The 18,690-nt window shown below is 40.3% G+C and overlaps 1 protein-coding gene across 5 annotated transcripts in view; it reads left to right on the top strand.

Moving 5' to 3' along the window:
* The window catches only part of WDFY3 (WD repeat and FYVE domain containing 3), a 237,277-nt gene that overhangs the window by 144,026 nt on the left and 74,561 nt on the right, over positions 1-18,690 (top strand). For all 5 annotated transcript variants that reach the window (XM_083176583.1, XM_083176592.1, XM_083176599.1 and 2 more), the window contains 9 exons: positions 2,250-2,431; positions 4,274-4,505; positions 6,537-6,697; positions 8,702-8,813; positions 10,020-10,210; positions 14,479-14,631; positions 15,445-15,518; positions 18,168-18,329; positions 18,440-18,534. In XM_083176583.1, coding sequence (XP_083032709.1) covers positions 2,250-2,431; positions 4,274-4,505; positions 6,537-6,697; positions 8,702-8,813; positions 10,020-10,210; positions 14,479-14,631; positions 15,445-15,518; positions 18,168-18,329; positions 18,440-18,534 — 1,362 coding nt within the window. The remainder of the gene's footprint in view (positions 1-2,249; positions 2,432-4,273; positions 4,506-6,536; positions 6,698-8,701; positions 8,814-10,019; positions 10,211-14,478; positions 14,632-15,444; positions 15,519-18,167; positions 18,330-18,439; positions 18,535-18,690) is intronic.

Below are 18,690 nucleotides of genomic sequence, written 5' to 3' on the forward strand. Positions count from 1 at the left end.
GTAGGCCAAAGCGACATACTGTTCCTTCCTTCATTACACATGTTGGCCGTGCAGCATGGCCGACCGAGAGACATCCCTAGCGACTGCGGACAACGGCAAATTAAGTATACTAACTGAACAATATGCCCAATTTATTGTTCTGATTTGGCCGGGAACAACAAATCGGGCTGCTATTGTCTCTGTGTGTGCTCAGCTTTAGAAGCTTTTGTGTTGGTACTTTACCCCTGTAAATCATGTATACACACTGAACGATGGGCCTTATTTATTTTTCTGTTTTGGATGGAATGACAAATGTGACTGCTATCGTCTTAGCATGTAAGCAGCTTTTGAGGTGGATGGTACTTTATTACCATCCACTATATCTCTTTCCAAGGTTTAGTATATAGACACCTACAGTATATGTAATTGAACAATTCAGCTACTAGGAGCACCACAAAAGTGTCCGCCAGTGTGCTGGTTTTAGACTACATTGATTTGTGCGTGTCTTGGTCCAAAACAACGGTCTCTACCAAATTAATTAAAAATTTGATCAAGCCCTTTATATCATCCCATGACTGCATATTCATATGTGTATAGATCTGTGCACTCTGCTCAGTATATGTGCACAATTGGCCTTGCATGGTTCTATATGACATTTCTTAACAAACTGATTGCTTCATATGCTGTTGCATTATTTATATTGCATAGTCACGTATGTGTAAAAGAACTTTTAAACGTGTTAAAAGTTAGCATGTAAGGGTTTTCTATAAGAACATGGCAACTGGAGAAGCTGATATACCATGTAAGGCTAATCAATGAATCTGCAAAGCATCTGTAATGAACATCAACAACTGTTATTCGGCTAAGTGGGACATTTTAATTTTTCATATATACAGTAGAAACATAGATAGCTGTCAGATAAGAACCACTTGGCCCGTCTAGTCTGCCTTAACACATGTAAGCACGATGGTTATTTATTTATTATTTTGTCAGGAGCCAATTAACCTACCAGTGTATTCTTGGATTGAGGGAGCAAACTGCAGTGCCCGGAGGAAACCCACTCAAGCACCGGGAGAATATACAAACTCTGCACAGTTAGGGCCATAGTGGGAATCAAAACAATGACCTCCGTGCTGTGAGGATGTAACGCTAACCCATTAAACCATCTGTAGTGTAATTGAAGGCATGTGTATTAGAATTGATAAATTGTCAAATACATAAGCAAGCAACAATATTATAAAATGTAAACTGTAACACTCATACCCCTTTCACACCGCACTTGTTAAACGATATATTGCCGTTTTTTTCCCATTTCAAAACATTTAAGGCTGCAGTGGGAAAGCGCCAGAGTTAATTTACCGGTTAAAGATAGCGGTATTTCAAAACGTTTAAAAGGCCGAGTCCTACACATTTCAGAGCCGGTTTTTATGCAGTGAGAATGGCTCTGAAACGGTATTTAGTAAAAACAACAGACTACAGACCTGTGATAGGCTATCCCCTGCGTTCTGCCTTGAAACATGTTTAGGGGATTAAACGGGTTGACTGATGTGAATGGTACTTAAACGATATTTAAAACGGTAATCTACTGTAATGTGAAGGCTCAGACCCGTTTTAAATACTGTTTAAAAATACAGGTTTTTTAAACGTTTTGGCAGTGTAAAAGCGGTATAATATAGTGTAATTGTGTAGCATAAGTACAATAAATAGTACTAGTAAGTCCGCTTGAAGCAAATGTTTCGAAAGCTAGTCTGCTAACTTGTGATTGCCTCTGTGTTTGTGCATGTGAGAAAGAGATGTAGTTTCACTCGTTGCCAACAGATGGCAGGGTTTCAGAGACACACAGACACTAGACCTATATGTATAGACAATGGCCCTTATTTAGATCTGTGATTTGTGTGAGTTATTTTGTTTCTGTGCAGGGTAAATACTGGCTGCATTATTTTTACACTGCAGTTTAAATTTCAGTTTCAACACACCCCACCCAAATGTAACTCTCTCTGCACATGTTACATCTGCCCTACCTGCAATGCACATGGTTTTGCCCATTTTGAGAAGAAATTTGTACTGCAATCAGATCTGAATAAGGGCCAATAGGTATACAGTCTTTGTAGGGATGAATGTTAGTTAATGGTCAATTGTCTTGTAGTCACTGGGGAACTTGCACCACCCGTTATTGTTTTTCTTGTGTGAATTAAATGTAAACAAATGATAAACTGTACCACAAGCCAAATCTATATGTTCATTGTCTGCCTGCCATGTATATTCTCCAGTGGATGACTTCAGTGAAGAGTCCTCTTTCTATGAGATCCTGCCTTGTTGTTCCCAGTTCCGCTGTGGGGAGCTGATAATGGAAGGCCAGTGGCATCATCTGGTTCTAGTGATGAGTAAAGGCATGCTGAAAAATAGCACCGCAGCGCTCTACCTAGATGGGCAACTTGTCAGTACAGTAAAGGTGGGAGTATTTGTTATGTATATTTGTACCCATTAACTGTAATAATGATTGGAATTTTATGCAATACCAGTTCATTTTAATGACTTGCTGCAGAATTCCTTCCTACAGGGCTCATTAAAAGGAGGTTTTGTAGATTTCTCAATGAAGACATATATTTTTTTCTGCTTCTCACATCATTTAACAGGACAGAAAACTAGATACACTAATGACTACAGTATATGCTCTTAATATTTTGCAAACATGAAAAAAATTCTTGTGCTAAGAGCTGGTGGTATGCTGAGCTATTCCATTTGCATATAGCCATATCAATATATATATATATATATATATATATATATATATATATATATATATATATATATATATATTAAAAAAAAAAATATATATATATATATATATAAAGACCAAAAAGACACACTCTCCAGACTGTTTGATGCAAAATAAAAAGCTGTGTATTTGTATTCACATAAACATCAAATGTAAAAAGAAGGGTACTCAACGTTAGCGTTTCAGTCCATAAAGGACCTTCCTCAGGAGTTAGACAACAAGGGCATCCATTTGGGGTGAAGCACAGCGTGGACCACACAGCAGGTTCCTACAGGCTGTAGGAACCTGCTGTGTGGTCCACGCTGTGCTTCACCCCAAATGGATGCCCTTGTTGTCTAACTCCTGAGGAAGGTCCTTTATGGACTGAAACGCTAACGTTGAGTACCCTTCTTTTTACATTTGATGTTTATGTGAATACAAATACACAGCTTTTTATTTTGCATCAAACAGTCTGGAGAGTGTGTCTTTTTGGTCTTTATATACATGGACTTTGTTTCTTGTAAGGAAAGTTCTGGACGTCACCCCAGCAGTTGAATATTTTTTGTATGGAGTGCGATCTTATTGCATATATATATATATATATATATATATATATATATATATATATATATATATATATATATATTTAGCTTCTGCAGAGTGGTGAAATGTTCTTCTGGAGAAACCATTGCATCGTATTAAATAATATTATTGTAAATAGTATTGTAAACAGTGCTGGAGTTTGTACTGAATACTGAAATGAACATCTACCAATTTTTACTAGAGGATACAATGGTGAATTCTGTAAATACAAGAATCAGTAACATTTTCTTAATATGATACTTTGAAATAGTATCCAAACAAAATAGGTAAGCTTTGAAGGGGACAGTTTGCCATCACAATGGCGCTGAAACCTCGGCATCACAATGCGCTCCTTTTGCAGCCCACTCTTATCCCAGATACAAAGAATTTTGTATACCTCACCATGGGGATGCAAGCAAATATCTGTGAGTCCAGATATTAAGTACCATATCTGTGGCATACTAATCATGCCATTGGATTGAGCGATTTGCGGCAATTATCAGCACGCACTCTGCAGCTGTACACTACTACAGTAAGTAGTCTTACTACACACGACAGATATTCCGCAGGCTTAGCATAAATTGTATTCAGGATCCTAGTGCAACGTTAGTAATATACTGTTTGCATTATGAGAACAACACAAAACCGCACATGATTAAGCAATGAGGAGGGCAACTGGCCTGAAAACCTGGAAATGGAGGATCGTTTGTTTTTCATTATGTCTTGTATGACTAGACCTGACCTTGCCCCTCCATCCCCCCTTCTACATTAATAGGGCACATTAGTGTAGCATTTTATTACCAATAAATTTGTCATAAAACTACTTTTGCTTGTGCCAGTGATATGTTACAAGAAACTTTTTGAAAGAAATGAATGTTAATTTGGTCTGCTTGCTGCATTGTTGTATTGCATTAGATGTCTCACCAACTATTATTATGTTTTTTATGTTTGCAGCTCCATTACGTACACAGCACCCCAGGAGGGTCTGGCTTGGCTAATCCACCGGTAGTGAGCACAGTCTATGCTTACATGGGCACTCCGCCAGCTCAGCGCCAGCTTTCTTCTCTGGTGTGGCGACTGGGACCAACTCACTTTCTGGAAGAAGTCCTGACGGCTGCAAGTGTTGGTGTTATATATGAACTGGGACCAAACTATGTTGGAAGCTTTCAAGCAGTTTGTACTCCATGTGAGTTCATAAACTAGTGGTACAGATACTGCATACCAATGTTGTATAACTTCTCATTTGGTGTATACTACAGTGAAGAGCCAAAAGTCATGGGATAGGTGTCTTATATTGTGTCAAACTTCCTCCAGCCCTGCGAAATGCACCAACTCAATGTGGCATTGATTTCACAAGGGAAGTGAAGACTTTTTGGAGTGATGTTTACCCATTCTGCCTGGTTAGCTTCCTGCGGTTCCCTGATATTTGTAGGCGCAGGATCTTGGGTGCAAATGGACTTCTCCACCACATCCTATAAATGCTCAATTTAGTTCATGTTGGACAATTGTGGTTGCCACACCATTAGTCGGAACTCTGCAGAATGCTCCTTGATTCACGGTGTCCATTGTTGTAGTGTTCACAGGGGCAAACTGATTGGTCGTCCTATTTCCCATGGAAGCTAAGGAATGCAGCACTAACCTGCTGGATATGCATCTTGTACCTCCTGCATTGAGCCTAGATGTTATTTGAGCCAGTGTTGCTTTCCGTTTACCACAGACAATTCTCGTTCTGATCATTAAGAACCTGTGATCACTGTGCTGTCCATGGTGGCTGGTAATTAGCACCTTCCATGAGATATTCCCAGAACACACCATATATCAAGGAATGATGAAAGTGAACAATTTTCAAAAATGAGATGTCCCATCTGTCGGGCACCCACTATCATCATGTCCATTCAAAGTCCAGTAATTCTTGTTGTCTCACCATGTGCAGCCTAGCCGGTGTTCAGACTGACTTATGGGATGTCAGATTACAACTGATGCAGGACTGCCCATTTCCAAGATGTCACAGTATGGTGGTGCCACCTACCATTACCTTTACATATTGCTAGCCCATGATTTTTGGCACTTTAGTGTATGTATTTTGAGCAGGAGTGTACATTTCTAACATTTCTGTCCACTGGCTATATGCCAGTTAAATATAAAAGAAAACGGTAAATCTTATATCTTCCAGCTTGACCATACATATGTACATACATATATACATACATATATACATACATACATATATACATACATACATACATACATACATACATACATACATACGTGGAGGGTCCACACTCTGTATTGTCAGATTCAACAGAGCACCATTAACGCTGTCAGAAAATGGTTGAATGTCATCATTCAAACAGGCATGTGCTGTAACTAATTATTTCGGTGTCCCCATGCTTTGTAAGAAGTGACACCCTTCACTCCCCTCAATGGACTACTTCAATGCACCATGCTCTGCAATTCTTGCAATAAATGTAATGATAGTGCTGGAGGACGCATGATTGCTTGCGCCACTTATAGCACATCTAGCCTATATCCACATAAAATAGCACTTCTATACCCGCCAGGTGTGGCATGACTTGGTAGTGCTGAGTTTCTTGCTGTGTGACTTTTTCCATAAAAAAAAATCTTGGAATGTTGTCAAAAGAACGCACAAGCAGCTTTAACTGTTTTAAAAAACACTATAACACACTGTAATGTAGAATTTCATATGCAGATGCAGGCACCATTGCACACAGAATATATGCATACCACATATTCTTTAAATCCGCAGTTTGCTTGTGTGTATTTGCATAAGACACATTTATGGTAAAGTAAGATGGCTGATGCGAACGGCGTTGCACAGGACCTGTCTGCTCACTCACGCCAGGCATGTCCTATTGCGAGGCATATTAAGGGTTGATGTATGATGACACCTCTGTAACATTCTGTGGCTTTTAATGTTTTGTGCTGCCTGTGGTTAAATAGCCAGGAGCTGAGGAGTCAGCATGGTATAGAGTGCTTGTGTATAGGCTACACAGGTTCTAGCAGCTGAAGAGCCCTGATAGGCTCTTTGGCACTAATGGAGATAATACTTCTTGTTAAATCCAATTTTTTACACCTCTGTCCCAACTAGTTAGACCTACAACTGTGTGGAAGGGACACATTTTAAATCCTGTATGCACTTTACCTGAAGATTAATGTTTTGGGGAAATATATGATTGAACATTGCTTTTTCTCATAGGTAAAGATTCAAAGTCTGAATCGGGAACTTCGTCCCTGGTGTCACTGGTGCCTGAGGAAAAGGTGTCCTTTGGGCTCTATGCACTCTCTGTGTCTTCTCTGACTGTGGCCAGAATACGAAAGGTTTATAACAAACTGGACAGCAAAGCAATTGCAAAGCAGGTAAGCTTCATTATGCAAGTTGTAATTCCGTTTGGCTGCCTTAAATTGTATATCGGGCTAGATTCTGTGGTGGAAAAGCAAAAAAGCAAGTACAGGGACTGGTCACCTGGGCAAAACCATGCTGCACTACAGGTGGGGCAGATGTGTGGGTCTTCATGCATCAGAAGACCCACACAGCATTGCATTACAGCATGGCTTGTCCAGGATTCAGCTTAGGAACCACTACTGTATATTTCACATTATAGCCGAAATCCATTTCATTGTAATGTATATTCTATAATAATTTATTACTGTTTTTACATTTTCTGTGTTTCCGTACTTGTAAGTGGACCGCAGGTTATCCGATAACAAGACCATTTATTCACAGAGGATAATCATTGGCCAAATGTTCAGAGATCTCTGTGTGACTAGGAATTATTTTGGGAGTAAATATGGCAGTCCTCTAAGACATATTTCATATAGTTAATTTATGCTTTTCCTCTATAAAGTTTGGATATTGATTATTAATTATGTTGTATTAATTGAAACAGTGTTACTCTGGGGACCATATCCATGTACATATTTACAGGTTTCCCTTTGTTACATGGGCCGTGTGTTTGTTTCATATGGCGAGATGTACTAAGCCTTGAAAAGTGATAAAATGTAGAGTGATGAACCACAAACCAATCAGCTACTGCCTGTTATTTTTCAAACACAGTCTGTGACATGGCAGGTAGGAACTGATTGGCCGGTGGTTTATCACTTTCCATTTTATAACTTTTCAAGCTTAGTACATCTGGCCCATAATGAGAAACATGATGAAAAGCACATGATCTAGTCCAGTGGTTCCCAACCTTTTTTCTCTCCCGTACCCCTTGATTAGGCATTTCATTTAGAAGTACCCCTCCACTCTATTTGAAATATCCACAGTACTTATGAGTGGAAGTGAGGGGTAGCCGTGGACTAGTATATGGTCAGGAATAGGGTCCCTCTTTGTCTGGCCGCTGGCTGTGTATTGTCTCCAGAGTTCCCGCTAACGTCTGTAGGATTAATGCTTCTTTCACCCATGTCAGTGCGGGGCAGATGTTTGCTGATGTCTGAGGGCAGTGCAGGTAGCTCTTAGTGGACTGTTGGTTGGGCAAAAGCACGAGGAGAAGCCGATGACGCTGCAGATGAAACCAGAAATGGCAGATCGTGGTTGTCTCCATGTCAATGGTAGTCTTCTTTTGCCATAGGGAGACTTTTTCTTCTTCCGCCATTACCAATATTATTTTCAAGTACCCCCAACTGGTCTGCAGAGTACCCCCAGGGGTACTAGTACCCCAGGTTGGGAACCACTGATCTAGTCTAATAAGAAATATTAGCAACTTTCCTAAATGGTCCAAACTTCTCTTTGTGTGTTTAAATGTTTCATTCCCATCTAAAAAATAACAGATAGTATAGCTACAGTAAAAGCTGCCCAGACTCTCTGAAGATTTGAGTCTAGGGCCCATTAAGGTTTCTGCTAGTGACATATCTCCTGGTAATATTTGTATATTATATCGATCAGTGAGGAATTGAGGTCCAGTCCCTGCCATTCCTAGATTATGTACAATTCAGATCCTTTTGCAGGAAGAACAAGACTTGCCATATGTGTGTTCATTACAGCCCTTGTGTCTATTCAGAATGAAATTGGGTTTTGTATGTGCAGTGCATGTAGTTCTAGGCACAGCTCCTGGCATCTTAAGATGCAACATATCACACCTTCCATTTATGCTTCCCCTTTCTGTAGATATGTGTGCCACTGTGCAGGTGATTTGTACCTTGCTACCCCCATTTTATTTTATTATTCATTTTAGACATTTTCTTCTTTTCTATTTGTAGTCTTCTAGAGACCAACACATTTACAGATTAACATTTTGCATTTCAGTAATACATTATTTAGATTCTTTATAAGACCACTTTTAAAGACTACTTTTATAAATATATCATCCAGTATTCTTTCTTTGTTCAGTAAAGTTTCCCTTCTATTTGTTTTTTTCTTAGCTAGCGATATCGTCTCATGAAAATGCCACCCCTGTGAAACTGCTACATAACTCTGCTGGACATTTGAATGGACCCGCACGAACAATAGGAGCAGCTCTCATTGGCTACTTGGGTAAGCCATGTGTCATCCATTAGTAATGTGTGAGCTGTATACAGTTCTGCTCTGCAATGATTGATGGGCAGTATCTTCCCTTTCTCCCTTCCATGGTCATCTCTTATATAGCTGTAGAGTGCACAGTATACTGTTATACCGCTTAGCCGGGTGACATCCAGGATTTTGTATCCAGCTCCAACCTCAGTGACACCCAGCTTGTGCCCTTTTACACTGCCATTCCCACTTATGCTGGGCGGGTGAGATCACCAAAGGCAGGTCTTGAGCTGGCACTTGGAGACTAGTGCCAGCTATTTAATTGCTGTGAAGGGGCCCTGGGATGCATCGTCATGGGTTATCTGTGTTCAACCCTGCTGGCTACCCAGGTTTAAATGCCAGGTGGCTTGAATTTCCACTGCATAATATCCCATGTTGCTATGCATTCATGTACAATAAACCATGATGTTTAGTGCAGTGCAAAGGCAGTATAAATAATACATAGACTGGGAAACATGTAGTTTATCATTGTATGTACATTTTATAAAAATACTTCGTAGTTCCTTCATATGAGCTATTTCAACAGATCATGCTCCCCACTCTTTTTTATTGTTTACATTTGATGACTTGTGGAAGCAGCCGTATTTGTGGATCACTGCATTTCTCTTTGGTGCTATTATTGTTTTGGTGTATTGGTGACAAAGTAAACATTCTAGGAAAATTTCAGTATTCTGTTTAGTTTATAAAGGGGTGGGTCATCAGTGCAGCAGCCTGTTTCCGAGAGCTAGAAGCTGGTCATAGTTAAGAGTAGTAAAGGGACATTGCTATTCATAATACATTAGTGAACAATATACTCTGCAACACAACTTACCAACTCCACCCACAGCTGAATGCAGGGGATTTAAACCCATATGTGCAAGATTACTTTCATTATCAGTCAAGTCACTTTATGTAATAAGCTGAAACTAGACATGTTAATAATGATAACATTTGATCTATATAAGCTTATTAAAGAATTGTCAGCAGGACTCTTTTCTGACAGAGGCAAATGTATTAAACCAAGGTAGAACTTATTGCCACTTAGCAGCATAATTAAACATGGGCTAATTGGTCTACCGGGGCAATTCAATTACCACCTGCAGGACTGCGCTTGAGACGTCCTTCTGTTTAAGTCTGAGAAAGTACAGTTAGGATTAGATTTAAAAACAATAACAATCTTATTTTTTCCAGGGGTCAGAACATTTGTCCCTAAACCTGTGGCCACCACCTTGCAGTATATTGGTGGTGCCGCTGCTATCCTTGGCCTAGTAGCAATGGCATCTGATGTTGAAGGTCTATATGCAGCAGTAAAGGCTCTTGTTTGTGTTGTAAAGAGCAACCCACTGGCAAGCAAAGAAATGGAGAGAATCAAAGGTTACCAGGTGTGTTGGGGAAAACATTTCAAGACATTAAACATTAAAGAATCTTGAGAAACAAATGTACAATAGGAAAGTGAAAATGTTTTCAATCAGATTATTTATTTATTACCAGGTATTTATATAGCACACACACATATTCCGCATCGCTTTACAGAGAATATTTGAACAATCACATCAGTCCCTGCCCCAGTGGAGTGTACAATCAATATTCCCTATCACATGTACACGCACACACAGACATTCAAGGGTTAATTTAGTTTTAACCTACCAGACTATTTTTGGATTGTGGGAGGAAAAGTACCTGGAGGAAACACACGCAAGTACAGGGAGAATATAAAAACTCTGCACAGTTAGGGCAATGGTGGAAATCGAACCTATGACCTCAGTGCTGTGAGAAAGTGAGGTTACTCCAATTGGTTCGGTCCCCCATGCCTTGACAGACTCAATTCAGACTCAACATGTGCAGATGTAGGGTGCGTGCGGCCACAGCGAACAGTGATTGTCGTGCGCACACACCCAATACTGCGGGCGGGTAGTGTCGGGCCGGGGGAATCGCCCATGGAAACGCCCAACGTTTTATGGGCGTATCCATGAAAACGCTGGCCGTTCCCATGGATATCGCCCGATGACGTGAGTGTGAGGGCCGGGCACCTGACCTCACTGGTCAGCTGCCCACCCTTTTCCTGTTGAGTGTGCATGCATTTCTAAGTGACCTAAGAGTTGCTTAGATATGCATACACCCTCCACAACGTTTGTCAAACATCCATTTGCAGCCCTGTGGGCGAACCCGCCGTGTAAGGTGTGGGGTGGGGGGGGGGGGGTGTACCAGCAGGCGGTGTCTGGGGGGCTCGCAAGGCTTCGAGTTTTCAGCCTTGCGAGTCAACCAGAATAAGGGCCAGTAATGCTAACCATTAAACCATCCATGCTGCCCATACAACCATAATGGAAATACATATAAATAGATAAGTTCACTGTTTAGATCTAGTAGCCAGGGTTATGTAGGAGGCATAATTGCAAGGAGGAACCTGATCAATCAGTCAAAGAAATTATTTTACGGCATGTAGAGCTTCTTGACGTTTTTGTCAGTCATTTCTAAAGATCATTTAGCAAAACTGTATAGGAAATGTAGAGAACCTATGACATAGCCATGTGATTTGTGACAAGTGAGCATGGATTGTTTCTGTCGATCAATAACAATATATTAGTTTGGTCTTCTGCATAGGACTCAATCGACATTGAGCACAGGTACCAGGGGACATTTTTGTCATTGTAGCAGGAATAGATGGCTAGATATGATGTAATGGAACAATAAATTAAATATATAGTTTGGTCATCTAATTGAATATTCACTAAAAAAAGCAAGATTTGCATCTTGTATCAAGCATTCTGCCCAAGGCTGCACAGATTCATCATATTTCTTGACAAGCTGTGTGAATTCCATCTGCGCTCCTATGAAAGAAAATTACTTTTCCCAAAGCAGAGATGTCACCAGTACCACATGGTCATTTGAAGGTTGTTTCTTTTCAGGTTAATTAGGTTCACTCAATGTATCACACAGACACTTTAGTTATTGGCATTTGAGAATACAAATGAACTTGTGTTAGAACGACAATTATTTATATACTTCGTGGCCCCAAATGTGTGTATTGTTCAGTTGGTCATAACAAAGACCCATCAGAATTGTAAATTTTCCTTTGCCATTCATTGCACAGATATATATCCTTGCTTTGTGCGGTTAATTAACCCTTTGAATGACAAGGGAATTTGTCAAAACAGGTGTGAAAATTCCCAAGTAAACAGGTTTTAATGAACCCTTTGAGTGCCAACTTTGTTGTGAGAGATCCTCAAAATATCCATTAAAAATGCCAGCGCCGCTCACAGCGACTTTTGGAGGATATTTTGGGGATCGCTCACAGCAACGTTGGCACACAAAGGGTTCAAAATGGCTTGGGCTACTAATTGCAGAATCAAATACAAAACTGCTTGTTTGAATAAGAAATAAAGGTACTTGTGTACTAACTGGGCTGCCGATTTTGAAATCGGGTCCATCGCATCGCATCCGACCATATCGCATGCGATGCGATGCGATGGACCCGATTTTTCCATAGGATTCAATGTTAAAATGTACTGAGTCCATTTTAACATGGAATTAAATGGGAAAAGAGGTCCTTTTCATACCCCTACTATCCAAATGGGCATGGAGTTGGGTATAAACATGTGGCGAGCCACCGAGCCCGAAGCGTAGCGAGCCCCGCGAGGGGACACAGAATACCGTCCCCTCGCGGGGCGCGCTTCGCTCGCCACGCTTCGGGCTCGGTGGCTCGCTACGCTCGCCACAGGTTTATATCCAACTCCATGCCCACTTGGATAGTAGGGGTATGAAAAGGACCCCTTTTTCCCATTAAATTCCATGTTAAAATGGACTCAGTCCATTTTAACATTGAATCCTATGGAAAAATCGGGGCATCGCATCGCATCTGATTGTATGCCTTAAGTTAAGGCATACAATCAAAAAATCGGCAGCCCAGATAATACATAAGTACCGAAATAAAGAGAAAAAAATGTGTTAAAAAATCATGTATCACATAAAAAAAGTAAAAATGCTTTATTTAAATTATATCCAGAAGGAAGATAGACAGTAAATATATAGACAGTCAATAGATCGATACCATAAGGTAGACAGTAAAATGATTGACATGGACTTAAGTAGCTGCTATCACGCACCTGACACTTCAATACTATCTTTTATTTGTGTGATGCTTGGGGAGGGTTTTGGCCAGTCTGATTTGGGGGTGCCCTGCACCCCAGACCATAGGTGCCGATTTATGTTTTTGCTGGTTGGTGCTCAAGCCAAAAATATAGGGGAGTGGCATCATGGGAAAGGGGCGTGGCCACAAAATAATACTGATTTATATTATGCAACACAGTTGTCTCCAATATTCAAATTATGGCAACAGTGCCAAATACATAAATGCCCACACAGTGCAGGTACAAAAATCCCCCCCACAGTGACAAATACATAAATGCCCCCACAGTGCAGGTACATAAATGCCCACACAGTACCTGTGCCAGCGACAAGGGAGGGGGAGTGCAATGGGACACGGGCGGGTGGGCCGCTGCTGAGTGGGTGGGTGCTCATCAATTTCCGTGGGTGCTCGGGCCCTCAAGCACCCACAGAATCGGCACCTATGCCCCAGACGTGAACCCCATAGTGATGGGGGTTTGTCCAACAAAGATGGGCAGGCCCATATCTTTTGCCAATTTCATGCTGACAACCTCTTATGTGATATTTAATTGCTATCTATATACTAGTAAGCCCACTCGAGGCAAATGCTTCAAAAGCTAGTCTGCTACCTTGTGATTGCCTCTGTGTTTGTGCATGTGTGACAATGAAAAGGATGTAGTTTCACATGCTGCCAGCAGATGGCAGTGTTACGGAGACACACATACACTAGAAATATTTATCTATCTATATAATATAGATATATTCGTTTTGAGTAGTAATGACTTCAAAGTGCACACCTGTATCCCTTTTTTTTTTTTCTATACGTAGAGTTAAAAGGTCATCAGTTGTTAGTGTTAGGTACTTTTCGGAGGGATAGGCGCTTGAGCTGCCGGAGGGGACAATTGGGGTAAGGCACTAGAGGAGGTTGAGATATGGATTAAAATGACAAGAAAACTATATGTCGTCCATTTCCACGTCAAGTCCATGTTGGCCATTTAACTGTCAATCTTTTAACCCTGACCATGTGCTATCCACCTACTGACTGTCTATCTATTTACTGTCAATTTTTTAATTCACATCCATTTAAATAATAAAGCAATTTTACAATTGATGACCCCAACGAATGCCTTTCTTTACTAGCCAGCAGCCAGTAGATGGTGCCTCATGGAGTATTGCTTGGTTTGGGCGTGCACAGCTGCTGGTGCTGACATCACTGTTACTATATTCCTTTATTATGACTAACTGATTCCAGTGTCTGTGGTATATACATTTATAAGTGTGATGGTACATGTTTCAGTAGTGCTTGGCGTTGGTTTTGTTTCCATACTCATTAGTAGATGGGGACATCATTTGCATGCATAATATGGTTGGTTAGACATTGCTTGTTTTTTTTCAAATTTCACAGAATAATCAAAATCCCAATATAAAACAGACACCACATTGTAGTGCTACATACCGCGTTGGAGCGAAATAATGTAAATGCAGACATGTGACATTCATCTGTCTCCTATGTATAACCTCTGTTATGGTTTTGTATTTCCCTTAGCTGTTAGCCATGTTACTGAAGAAAAAGCGAGGACTTCTCAACAGCCACATATTGCATCTTACATTTTCCTTGGTGGGGACAGTGGATAGTGGCCACGAGACATCCATTATACCCAACTCCACTGCTTTCCAGGACCTGCTGTGTGACTTTGAGGTATATGACAGAACCAAGCAGTTAGAAACGTGAAGTAGATTTATATCCGTGTTGAGAAAGTTGAAGAACTAAAGTGCATGAAGATAACATAAACAGACTTTGTAACCTTCTTCTCTTACTGCCTGTCCAAGTTTTGCTCCATAGACAAAGTGCTCAGTGATTTGCAAATGGAGGATGCTGATCTGGCATAGCACAAATCTGCGCAGGTATACGGTTGCTAGGTCGACAAGCATTAGGTTGACATGCATGAAGGTCGACAGGGTCATTCGGTCGAGATGGGGGAAGGTCGACAGTCAACGTGCCAACAGTCAACGTGCCAATGTGCCAACAGATGGTTTTTCATGCCCTACCATCCACTAGGGCGTGGTGGGAGTACAAAATAGTGTGATGAACGTAGCAAGGCACCATGCCCGAAGCATGGTGAGCGCAGCAGTGCGCATTTTTAGTGTTCATGTTGACTGTCAGGACAAAAAAGTGAAAAACCCCATGTTGACCTTTTGATTGTCAACATTCCCCATGTCGACCCAATGACCCTGTTGACCTAATCCCATGTCGACCTTCATGTATGTCGACCTAGTAGTGTCGACCCGATTCTTGTCGACCTAGTTGCTGTCTAGCCAATGATCCATACCCAATCTGCATTTCTTAAAAATTATTCTGATAGAGCGACTACTTCTTTTGTGACAGAATTTTAATTTTTAAAAACCTGATCTTTAAAGTGTATTTGGCGTAGACATGGCGTAGACTACAGTACATCTATAGCCTTCTTCTTTTGAATATGTTAGCCCTCATTTTAACTTGTACGTTTCTTAGGTCTGGTTACATGCACCGTATGAGCTTCATCTGTCACTATTTGAGCATTTCATTGAGCTTCTAACAGAGTCAAGGTAAGAGCCGGACATTTCCCACATGTGCCAAGCTTTTCCTTACAGTCACAAATGGTTACTACCAATTGTTATATTCCTATCTGGTATATTTTTAGCAAATGCTTAGATCTGTAACTTGAAGTGAACCTATAGATAGTGAGTGACACTAAGACCATATGTAAACTTCATAAATCCTAGATGCTGAAGGTCCACTATCAAATGGCAGTTATAAAGTAAATCATTTTTTGGATTTATACATCTATGGTAAAGACGTTAAACTTGTCCTTTGGCCATGAATTGTAAGGTGGATACGTTCTCCAAAATGTTATTATTTGCAAATGGTGCTGCATAACCAATGGCAGGTTTCTTCTCAGCCGAATTGTAATTTTTTACTCCTGGAAATGAAGTTCATGGGGACAGAAACGGGATGTCACTGTGTGGTGCACCCAAAGAACACGTATTAAAATGTAACCTTTATTTAATTAGATAGATAAAATGTAGCGAAAATATAACAGACACAAGACATTAAACATATAACATGTAGTAAAAATGGATATCTTTATCCATGCGACGTGGGACCCCCGTTCCCTTACTAGTAATGTATTCACTTTCAATTAGTGTTCTGAGAAACTGTCTTTTAAATAAGCTTTATTAGGTACGGTATATTAGGGAATAAGTCTCCGTATAGTTAACTGTGTATGTGACACAGAGTACAGATAGTAGCGGCTAGAGCGCAATCATATATGCGGCATAGGAGCACAATGCTCGATCACGATTGTGCCTTGCGGCCCGTTAATGCCTCAGAAGTCAGGGGGTCGCAGTGCTACGCGTCACGCACTGCGCTTCCCTCGCTGACTCTGGTGTTAGCGGAGCTATTAAGACACACGGACCTTAAAAAAATAAATAAAAAAAATAAATAAATAAAAAATAATAATTATATATATATATATATATATATATATATATATATATATATATATATATATATAGCCAGAATCGTGATCGAGCATTGTGCTCCTATGCCGCATATATGATTGCGCTCTAGCCGCTACTATCTGTACTCTGTGTCACATACACAGTTAACTATACGGAGACTTATTCCCTAATATACCGTACCTAATAAAGCTTATTTAAAAGACAGTTTCTCAGAACACTAATTGAAAGTGAATACATTACTAGTAAGGGAACGGGGGTCCCACGTCGCATGGATAAAGATATCCATTTTTACTAAATGTTTTATGTTTAATGTCTTGTGTCTGTTATATTTTCGCTACATTTTATCTATCTAATTAAATAAAGGTTACATTTTAATACGTATTCTTTGGGTGCACCACACAGTGACATCCCGTTTCTGTCCCCATGAACTTCTGCTCTAATCAGCTGTCCAGTGGTAGCACACCCTCCAGACTTTATTGAGTTGTACTCCCAATACATACATGAGGGGCCGATACTTATGACGAAAACTTACCTCCTGTGCGATTGACATACCATTTCCCCCTTCTCCCCTTCTATTGTTGTACTCCTGGAAATGACACCTGTAGAAATAGGGAGCTCCTGTTTCCAGCGGGACACAGGGGTGAATTTATGAAGCTTGGAGAAGTGTTATCTATCCCCATAAAGAACGTTATGAGCAAGGTGATAATGGTTCAGCCAATCAGCTACAATATGTAAATTGATAGGTAAGAGCTGATTGGCTGAACCATTATCACCTTGCTCATAAAGTTCTTTATGGGGATAGATAACACTTCTCCAAGCTTCATAAATTCACCCCACAGTCCCTGATTTGGCGCTTGATACTACATGTCAGGAAAGTTTTGTTGCTGTAAATATTTGTACAGGTTTTGTACGAGAAATGAGAGCGAGAAAATGAGCGGGTCTGTAGGGATCCAAGCTCCCATCATGGAATTAGTAAGGATATATTTTTTTATTATTTATTTAAAGAGCTTATGAGAAATAGATTATCCGGACAATAGGTTGACAGTGTCAAGGTGGGCCGTAAATGTTCGACATGCACTGGGTTGACACTAATAAAAGGTCAATACAAGCATGGGTTGATGTGGCCAATAGTCAACACATAAAAAGTTTGACATGAGTTTTGCACAATTTTTTTATTTCTTTGGACTTTTACATGCTTTATAATCCACATGGACTATAATTGGGAATGGTAAAGTGTGCCAAGCACGCTACACTAATTGTCTTGTCTGTGTCATCAGATGTCGACAGTGACAAAAAAAAACAATGAAAACCTATGTCGATATTTTCATATGTCAAATTTTTCCTCTATGTTGACCCATTGCTTTTATGGATTTTGAGAAGCCATTTTATGTCAACCTTGTGCCTGTCGACCTATTGACTGCCGACCCCATAATCCACACCAGAAATATACAACATGGAGCTAAAAGAAAATAATGTATAGGAGGAGCTAGTCAAGGGAGGAGAGGAGAGATGTAAGGGGGGGGGGGGGGGGTACTTGGGAAGATGAAGCATCTTGAGGAGCATCATATTATGTGCAGAAAGTGTCATTGTAGGGAAGAAGAGAGTACCAATCCAAGGTGATACAGAGAGGACATTTTGATATGATAGCCTGGTATACATGAAATAACAGTCAAAAGACTTCAGAAACCTTGCAGTTTTATAGTATGTTTCAATGTAGTGTGTGTCTTATTCCAGCGAGGCAGCAAAGAACGCCAAGCTCATGAGAGAATTCCAGCTAATTCCCAAACTGCTGCTGACCCTGCGAGACATGTCCCTATCTCAGCCTACCATATCTGCCATCAGTAACGTCCTGAGCTACCTCCTACAAGGCTTCCCCAACAACAACGACTTACTCCGGTAGTATATTCAATCACAACATAAATTGTACAGTTGTAAAGAAAACCCATTTATTATATAGTGTGCTTTCTGTTTTGTTACATAATATGTTCCCCTTTCTTCCTGCCAAGGTTTGGCCAATTCATCTCATCCACACTGCCTACTTTTGCAGTATGTGAGAAGTTTGTCATTATGGAAGTAAATAATGAAGAGAAGCTAGAGCCAGGTAAGAGCTTATATTACTCATTTATTTAAATGTATATTTAATAATAAAAAAATAAACACATTAATTCATTAAGTAAATCTTACAAAACTGGTGTGTCCCCTGTACTGTACTGTACTGTACTGTACTGTACTGGTCTTGGTCAGGGATCCTGCTGCT

This window comes from Crinia signifera, chromosome 1 (assembly GCF_055691185.1).
Source record: "Crinia signifera chromosome 1, ASM5569118v1, whole genome shotgun sequence".
NCBI lineage: Eukaryota > Metazoa > Chordata > Amphibia > Anura > Myobatrachidae > Crinia > Crinia signifera.